Here is a 10,000-nt window from a genome sequence, read left to right on the forward strand (position 1 = left end):
TTTGTTTAATGTTAGGCTAGATGAAGTGACCAATTGATAATGATGATAATATTTGGTGTTGAATTGCCAAGAATGTAACGAATTGAAAATGAAATGAATATGTTAATGTTGTGTATGTCGCATGCGTTAAAGAAAGAGAGGAAGAGAGAGAGGGAGAGAGAGAGAGAAGAGAGAGAGCGAGAGAGAGAGAGAGAGAGAGAGAGAGAGAGAGAGAGAGAGAGAATGGGTAGGAGTGAGGTGTCTGTTCAATGTTATAGTTATCATATAACGTTATGACAAGTGTAACTAAATGACAAATTGCCATATTTATGGACAATAAAGATCTATTATTATTATTATTATTATTATTATTATTATTAATCAAATATCATCCATCTCCATCATCAACTGCTTATGCAATCTAATGGACAAGATGGCCAATAAGTGTCTGCCATTTCGTTCTATTTGGAACACAAAGAGTGTTAGACTTCAAGTAGGGGTTTAGGAAAGACTCATGAAACATTGAGAACATTGCTCTACCGAGCACCTTGATTCCTGATGATGGCAATATTCAATGACTTCAAAAGGAATTTCAACTCAATTTGGAAATTTGAAATCTTCAAGGACCTTCACAGGTTTGGTTGGCAAATGAACCTTCCTATTTCTATCTGAGCATTTGGAACAACTTGCCTTTCTAGGTCAAAGAAGAACTCATTCTTTTTAAATCATTCAAACAAAAAGAGGGATTTCCTTAGTGGACCGTCTACTGTTGAATTAATCATGAATTATACATAATTATTATGTCTTGATAACTTTTTGAGCTATTGAAGCAAACGAAGATCGGACAAAATTTAGGGGCAAATAGAACACTAATGAAATGATTTATCATAATGGGCAGTGTTTCTCTTTTTCCTCATCAAACTGATGAGGTCTGACCATAGCAATCTAGAGAGAAAGAAAGAAAGAAAGAGAGAGAGAGAGAGAGAGAGAGAGAGAGAGAGAGAGAGAGAGAGAGAGAAAGTGCTATCAGTGAGACTCATGGGCCTTCTAGTTCCCACTCTAGGTCCCCGGTGAGTTGACATGTCATAGAGAGCATTGGGACTGACCGAATATCATTGACTTATCAAAGCACCAATATGTTGAGAGATCAACTGTTGATCATTGAAATGGTCTAGGTTTGGGTGTCCTGATCCAGTCATTTAATCCGCTGAAGATTTAAATTGTTTTGCTGGGATATGAATTAATGCAGAAGTTACAGTTCAGAATCTCATTATAAAAGCTATGAATATAATCAAATATTTTATTAGGCATTGATTTTTTGTACACATATAAACTATGATTTTGATAACTTTCTACGGGTTAAGATTAACATCGAGAAGCAAGCAACGGGGACGATATAATTTTCCAAAGTCTCATTTATAGCCTATAAACAAACAACAGTTTTATGTTAAACAGTTTGACATTTATTTGGCAAAGATGCTATCGTAACTCTGTACAAACTAATTGTATGTTTAACAGTTCGATACTTATTTGGCAAAGATACTATCGTAACTCTGTACAAACTAATTGTATGTTTAATAGTTCGATACTTATTTGGCAAAGATACTATCGTAACTCTGTACAAACTAATTGTATGTTTAATAGTTCGATACTTATTTGGCAAAGATACTATCGTAACTCTGTACAAACTAATTGTATGTTTAACAGTTTGATACTTATTTGGCAACAGAATATCGTAACTCTTACTTACGATACATAAATTTGAAGGAAAAGGTAAAATCGGGTTGTAAGACTATCTTAAGTCAAGTTACGATAGTCTTATATCCACAAATGTGTAACCATTTAGTCAGGATATTTCTTCAACTTTGAATAACTTTTTTACTTTTTTTTTGTGATAGGAATGTCGATTTGACACAAGGTGCGCAGCATTTCAACGCACAGCATATCTCTCAGTGCAAAACTATCTTAAGTTAACTTACGATTATTTTGCACCCTACCCTCGGTATCTTTATAATCTTTATTTCTTTTTAATTCAATTTCAGATTGTAAAGGTTTCCCTTCGCCCCTTTTGTTTCTTTGGTTTGGCCCGTCTCAAACAAATATGATGTAAATCGTGTTGATGTCAATGTTTATTTCTCGCAGTTATCTTGAGAATAATGTTGGAATGTTTTGCAGGTGTTAATCCTATTGGACGTCTTATAACAAACAAAAATATTTGTCAGTTATCAAGTCTAAGACATAAATCCATGGTTTGAGGCACAAACACAATGGGATATTTAATAAATAAATGCGATGCCTCTTTCGTGAATGCTACCAATGAATGCAGTTTATAAATTTGTGCAGACAAACTTTACTTTAATAACCTATAATCTAACTATCAAAACAGCCCTCAATACATTTCTCTCTCTCTCTCTCTCTCTCTCTCTCTCTCTCTCTCTCTCCCTCTCTCTCGCTCTCTTGTGTCAACATTTTCAAAACTAATTCTTAAAGTTTGACACATCTGTAATATGTAAGGGACTATTGTCATCAAACGTTATATAAAGAAAAAAGACGTTTTCTTCCATTTCGATTGGGAGGGGAGAGGCGTTGCTTGTCAGGGTACATCGTACATTTGTGTTCAACAGATTGAATCTACGTCAAGATTACACGATACTGATAGAAATCTTCATTATTTCAACTCGTATTATTATAGATTAATAATTCAAAGCATATCATTTCAGTTAGTTTTTATTTGAAATTTCAACTCCTGCTCTCTCGCCCGAAACATTGCATTAATATTCTTATGAATAAATAAATCTTATGAAATTTTCCTTTTTGAAGAAGCAATGCTGGTATGATGTACAAGAAAGAGAAAAAAGTGACAGAAAGAGAGAGAGAGAGAGGGAGAGAGAGAGAGAGAGAGAGAGAGAGAGAGAGAGAGAGAGAGAGAGAGAAAGGAAGAGAAGAAGTCGAAGATGAAGTAGAATTTGAAGAAGAACAATTTGAAGAAGAGGAAAAAAAAATTGAAGAAGACTTTGAAGAAGAATTTGAAGAAGAATTTGAAGAAACAGAAGAAGAAGAATTTGTAGAAGATGAAGAAGAATTTGAAGAAGAAGAAGAAAAATTTGAAGAAGAAGAAGAAGCAGAATTTGAAGAAGTAGAAGAAGAATTTGAGGAAGAAGAAGAAGAAGAAGAAGAAGAAGAAGAAGAAGAAGAAGAAGAGAAGAAGAAGAAGAGAAGAAGAAGAAGAAGAAGAAGAAGAAGAAGAAGAAGACAGAAGAAAGAAGAAGAAAAGAAGAAGAAGAGAAGAAGAAGAAGAAGGAAGAAGAAGAAGAAGAAGAAGAAGAAGAAGAAGAAGAAGAAGAAGAAGAAGAAAGAAGAAGAAAGAAGAAGAAGAAGAAGAAGAAGAAGAAGAAAAGAAGAAGAAGAAGAAGAAGAAGAAGAAGAAGAAGAAGGAAGAAGAAGAAGAAGAAGAAGAAGAGAAGAAGAAGAAGAGAAAGAAGAAGAAGAAGAAGAAGAAGAAGAAGAAGAAGAAGAAGAAAGAAGAAGAAGAAGAAAGAAGAAAGAAGAAGAAGAAGAAGAAGAAGAAGAAGAAGAAGAAGAAGAAGAAGAAGAAGAAGAAAGAAGAAGAAGAAGAAGAAGAAGAAGAAGAAGAAGAAGAAGAAAGAAGAAGAAGAAGAAGAAGAAGAAGAAGAAGAAGAAGAAGAAGAGAAGAAGAAGAAGAAGAAGAAGAAGAAGAAGAAGAAGAAGAAGAAGAAGAAGAAGAAGAAGAAGAAGAAGAAGAAGAAGAAGAAGAAGAAGAAGAAGAAGAAGAAGAAGAAGAAGAAGAAGAAAAGAAGAAGAAGAAGAAGAAGAAGAAGAAGAAGAAGAAGAAGAAGAAGAAGAAGAAGAAGAAGAAGAAGAAGAAGAAGAAGAAGAAGAGAAGAAGAAGAAGAAGAGAAGAAGAAGAAGGAAAGGAGAGAAGAAGGAGAAGAAGAAGAAGAAGAAGAAGAAGAAGAAGAAGAAGAAGAAGAAGAAGAAGAAGAAGAAGAAGAAGAAGAAGAAGAAGAAGAAGAAGAAGAAGAAGGAATTATATTACAAATGCTAACAGTACATTTTGAAATGACTATCATATGTTTTGTAATAACGATAAATAAAAACTGTCTTTTTTCACAGATATATGGACAAACTAATGGGTTGGCATATCTTTTGGGTACTGCTTACTGCCACCTTATGGTCATTCACCAGTCCATTGCCCGATGTTTGTCCAAGTTGTTCCTGCGATTGTGATAGTGAGTTATTTTATTGTCACTCATCACCCCAAGACTGTGATATGTCTATTTGATTTATATACCGTCTGACCCATGACACCCTTGACAGTTTTATTAATGTGTTTCTTATTGTACATAAAAAAACAAGTAAATCGGTAACCCTATATATATATATATTATTGTAGAAGTTTATCATAACTATACTTTAAATATTTTATAAATAGCTCCTTTCACCAAAAAGTTGAGTACTGTTATTTCTTGGTTTAATATATATATATATATATATATATATATATATATATATATATGTGTGTGTGTGTGTGTGTGTATATCTATATATATACACACATATATATATATATATATATATGTATATATATATATATATATATATATATATATATTAGTAAAAAGCCCGCAATTTCGAGGGGAAAGAACTATTTTCATTTGATACTGTACTCACCATCATTTAATGAGGGCAGATTGCTAAACAACGTTGTCTGTGTAATTTGGTATATCTTCGGTTGATTTTTCTGTGTGGCCCAACATGAAGTGTAAGCCACTATAGCCTCTGACCCAACAACATACAGTTGTCCGTGTGTGAATACCGGTTGTGGTAAGAAAATCCCCACCTTGATTAATGTCTGCCCCTGAGACGTGTTAATTGTCATTGCATATGACAATTTTACCGGAAACTGTCTTCTATTAACAATAAATGGTAAGCCTCAATCCGTTGTTGTCGTCAGATTGATTCTAGGGATAAACACTATGTCGCTAGCTCTACTGCCGGTAATTATCTTGGCTTCTAATACTTTCGAACCTAATTTAATTATTAACAAACGGGTGTCATTTAGGAAGCCTGATTTAGGATTTATATTTCTAAGCAGCATGAATGACGTGTTGGCTTTCAAATGTAATGCATGTGGAGAAAGTCCGGGAGGTGTAAGTTCGTTCAAGAATTCAATCGGGTATAAGTTGATGTCAGAGTCACTTTGAATGGAATCAGCACTGCGGTAAATTTGTTCAGTTGATGAGGTCAACCTGGACAGAACGGCTGCATTTATTTTGTCAACATTTTCATGGGTTGTAGTCAACATTGCTCTTTCTCTGATAGATAAAGATCATCCGCAAAGTTCAGATTCAAATCATTGTATACAGCATTTATCAAGCATTCTGGGTCGTTTTCAGGAAAGCATAGCGCTGTAGGTAATTTAACAGAATACTTTCCTATTTCGCTGAAAACCGGCTCTGTACCATTTCCGATGCGGAGAAGCCAATTTGCAAAACAGTTATTGTCATCAGTAACCCTCATGTTCTTGTTCAGGTGAAAAATGGTGACAAAATTGCAAATAATTGACTTGTTAAGTGTGACACTTAATATATCGGCTTCACTTCCTTTGTAAACAACAGGTAGGATTTGCCGAAAATCCCATCCAAGTACAACCACTTTGCCCCCAAAAGGTTTTGAACTGCCTGTCATGTCACAAAATGTCCTGCTCACACATTCAAACACACGCCTGTCCATCATAGGTGCTTCATCCCAAATTATGAGAGTACTTCTCTTCAGTAACTTAGCTGTGTCTGATTGGCGACTGATGTTACAGGTGCTGTTATCCATTATTGGAATTGGAATTTTGAACGTTGAATGTGCTGTTCTACCACCGTGCTGACAAAAGATCAAAGGTGAAAATACAAATTTAAAGAATACTGGGAGTGTAGGAGCTTTCGGAATGTCTCCCCTTTACTTAACTTATGGAAAAATAAACACCTTAGCACCTTTAATAACACTTATGACTAACCTCTCGAGCTAACCCTAATAGTAAAAAAAAAAGAATCAAAATGGCGACTGAAATACCTTCATGTGATCAAGTGGATAATATCACTATGAATGCCACGATTTGCTGAAAAATGCCAACACACACACACACACACACACACACACATGTATACACCACACACAAACATACACACACACAAACGTACACGCAATTAGAACATAATACTACATAATAAAACTGATCACCACTAAATCAACAACACAACGGAAGTAATAATAATACTTGATGTCATAAATAGATGACGCAAATTGACAACTTTTTACAGTGTCAAAATTAGTTGATTTTGGGAGCCAAGTGATGTCGGTACATATTTTATGATATTATCTGTTTGACTCAACGGACTTTCAAACTGACTTTAAATTATAAAAGGAAATCAAGTTATCTGTTTATCTATCTGTAAAAAATACATTTCTAATTTTCAAATCTTTCAGTAGAGTTGTCCGCCGTATCAATTTTTAATTGACTCAAATAAGCACAATGCTATAATTTTTAAAGGAAGGATATATATATATATATATATATATATATATATATATATATATATATATATATATATATATATATATATATACAAATTACAAAGTGAAATATGTTGTCTATATGACCCCCAGTTTGAATTTATATGTAAATGCATAAAAATGTATAAATATAGAATCAAGAATAAATAGCGAGACTTTATACATTCATTTTATAAAATTGTAAAAAGATTATTCTTATGACCGCTATTCCGAACTTGTGTGTGTGTGTGTGTGTGTTTGCATATTTTTAAAGGTATTTTATTTAAATCACAGTTGCGCATTATAAAAAAAAGAAAGATCCAGTTTGGCAAAGATGAGGGCTATTTTAACCAACTGGTATAGGGAAGAAAATTTTTTTTGCCAACATTAAAATTAAAAATATCATTTTGCGCTGTTCTTTAGAGTCCTGCAGACGAGAAGACAACGACGTTCCATCACATACAATCGTACTATGATTCTAACAAAAATTGAGATTTTGATAGTTTGTAAAACGACCTTTATTCCTATAACCGGGATAATTCAAACAATGTTTAAGTCAGTTTTCGGTATAATATTATATGAATCACCTCCGACACTATACCGGATTGACGTGTAGCGTTATACCAACCGATATGTATTTTAGATTAAAATATATGTCAGTATTACGAGTACAAGTCAATCTGATTTCTTACCCTCTCCTTACCAGCCATTATCAGAATTTTATCCAAAACTTGACACCCACACAATACATAAACAGACGTTCATTACTCAAACAGTAAAGCAACAAACACATTCAATACATATTATTAATGTTCGACAATATGAGCTCTATTACAGACAGTCACGTTTTTATAGCTATAGAACAAAAAGAAATGAAATCTGGATGATGAAAGTGACCGTTGCATTGCAACAAATGTGAGGATATTCCAATAGGTGGTAAGGAGAGGGTTAAACTGCTAGAAGCTGCAGACTGTAAAACGGTTTCATCAATGTTAGGACAATGGTTTTAAAAAAGAGAACAATATACTAAATATGGAACTTTTCCGGCTCAAAATTATTCCTCAGGCGATAATCAGTTAAAACGTTGATAAATCAAAAACATTAACTGCACGACGTTTCTGTCAATACAATCATTAATCTCTTTAATCAGAAGAGTATGTAAAACAACAAGTACATTTTTGTTTTGTTGAAAATATGATTTTTTTTTACAAAATTGAAATATATAAAATTAAACGTTAATCAATATGACACATAACGCGTAATTTGATGTATGAGAAACTGGAGAGCAGACACCAGTGTAAGAGAAAGATCTGAACAAGGGTGTATGGAAGGTACCAGACATAGCAAGAGAGGAAAATACAAGAAAAAACCCATCCCAAAAATTAGTCTGCCTTTTGATAATGGAATTTTCTCTTAAATCTGTGTAATTTTGTAAATTGTGTGATTGTGTAGATATTGGTGGTTATTTTCTTTTGATTTATACTGCGTTGTTAAAGCTCATATCTGAAAACTGAACGCATTTATGGACTTAGATTAACATTGTTGTAATGGACAATATTTATGTTATTCTGAAAGTATTTCCTTTACAGAAACGAAACGACAACAATTCGACTTTTCAGACCTTAATATATGTAAGTCCTATATTAGTGAATGCAATTTTATATGTTTATCCATAGGTCCAACGGTAAGAATTGAAAACTGTACTTTCTATGATCTACCAAACCAATGGGCAACACCAGAAGATCTCTCCACATGTGGGTGCATCGTTTTCAATGAGACGATCTATTATCCTTCAAAATGGACGGACACAAGCAATGGAAAAACAATTTCAAAGAGCAATCACACTGCTTACCTTGACATTACGATAAACCTAGAAGAAGGTTTGTGTTCTTAAATATGACCAATTGCCCCAAACTCAAATTTGGGGATTTTTAAGTGTAAATGACAAGCAGTAGAAAATTGTAGTCTCGGTCGTTTTAAGACATATTCATTTTCTTCTACAGAACGTAACAACTTGACACACGTCTTATGTTATGTGTTACTATACAGGGTGTTTTTAAGACTACCCAATAGAGAATTGAAATTAGATTAAAAACTAGAAATGATAGAAATTACCATTTTTTTTGTAGTGAAAATTTCAGTTAGATGCTAGATATAAGCAGTTAATATACAGTCGTGCTCTTTGTAATAAGGGAGACCTTTGACTCAAGTAATTTGTTGACGCTAAAACTGGAAGAAAAAAATGCGTAAAAATATCGATTGGGTCCAATTTCTCATTTTTACAAAAGCGTTACTGTATTGTAACGGCATATATCTCGCATCTTCCTGAAATTATCACCACACGAAGACTAGAGTGATGATGGAAAACGATGCAAAAACTAGATGTTAATACCGTTTTTAGTTTTTAAGGTATTTCAATTCTGTATGGATAGTAATTTTTATAAAAATACCATGTAAATGTAAATCTATTTTAGTTATTGAGTCATCCCAATACTATACGGTTCTAATTCAAGTGATCACAAGTACTTTTATATCTTATTGTCAGTGGAAATTTGCCCTGATCGATCCAATTGCTCACATTTAAAAATCACAAATACGAGTAGTGGTGACTATCATTCAGTTACTAACCAAGAGATGGAGTAGGAAGAAGTCTTTATTATTATTCAGTCACCGACGATGGGGGAAACTATGTATCTGTGACTATCATTCAGTTACTGAAGAGATAAAGTAGGGAGAGGTGACTAGTATTCAGTCACCGATATGGGGGATACTATTTAGCTGTGACTATCATCCAGTTTCTGAAGAGAAGAAGTAGGGAGAATTCATGATTATTTTTCAGTATTTGGGATACTATTTTGTGGTGACTCTTCATTCAATGACTATCATTCAGTTACTAACCAAGAGATGGAGTAGGGCGAAGTCGTTATTATTATTCAGTCACCGACGATTGGGGAAACTATGTATCTGTGACTATCATTCAGTTACTAACCAAGAGATGAAGTATGGAGAGGTGACTATTATTCAGTCACCAACTGTGGCGGGATACTATATTGTTGTGATAATAATTCAGTTAATGAAGAGAAGTAGGGAGAATTCATTATTATTTTTCAGTCAACGACTATGTAGGATACTCTGTAGTTGTGACTATCATTCAGTTACTGACCAAGAGATGAAGTAGAGAGAGGATATTATTAATATTCAGTGGAGGCTATGTCAGCTGTGACTATCATTCAATATCAGACCAAGAGATGAAGTAGAGAGACGTGACTATTATTATTCAGTCACCGACGATGGAGGATACTATGAAGCTGTGACTATCATTCAGTCACTGAACAAGAGATGAAGTAGTGATAGGACATTATAATTATTCAGTCACCAACTATGGAGGATAATATGTACCTGTCGCTACCATTCACTTACTAACCAAGAGATGAAGTAGGGGACGATACGAGCTAGC

At 33.7% G+C, this 10,000-nt stretch overlaps 1 protein-coding gene across 1 annotated transcript in view; it reads left to right on the forward strand.

Annotated features, from left to right (window-relative positions):
• Positions 1-10,000, forward strand: part of LOC144960012 (uncharacterized) — a 39,017-nt gene that overhangs the window by 9,237 nt on the left and 19,780 nt on the right. Inside the window, exons 2-3 of the mRNA XM_078892954.1 lie at positions 4,114-4,229; positions 8,220-8,423. Of these exons, the coding sequence (XP_078749080.1) occupies positions 4,114-4,229; positions 8,220-8,423 (320 nt within the window). The remainder of the gene's footprint in view (positions 1-4,113; positions 4,230-8,219; positions 8,424-10,000) is intronic.

This window comes from Berghia stephanieae, chromosome 14 (assembly GCF_034508935.2).
Source record: "Berghia stephanieae isolate SIO BIC M18660-M18661 chromosome 14, UCSD_Bste_1.3, whole genome shotgun sequence".
Classification (NCBI taxonomy): domain Eukaryota; kingdom Metazoa; phylum Mollusca; class Gastropoda; order Nudibranchia; family Aeolidiidae; genus Berghia; species Berghia stephanieae.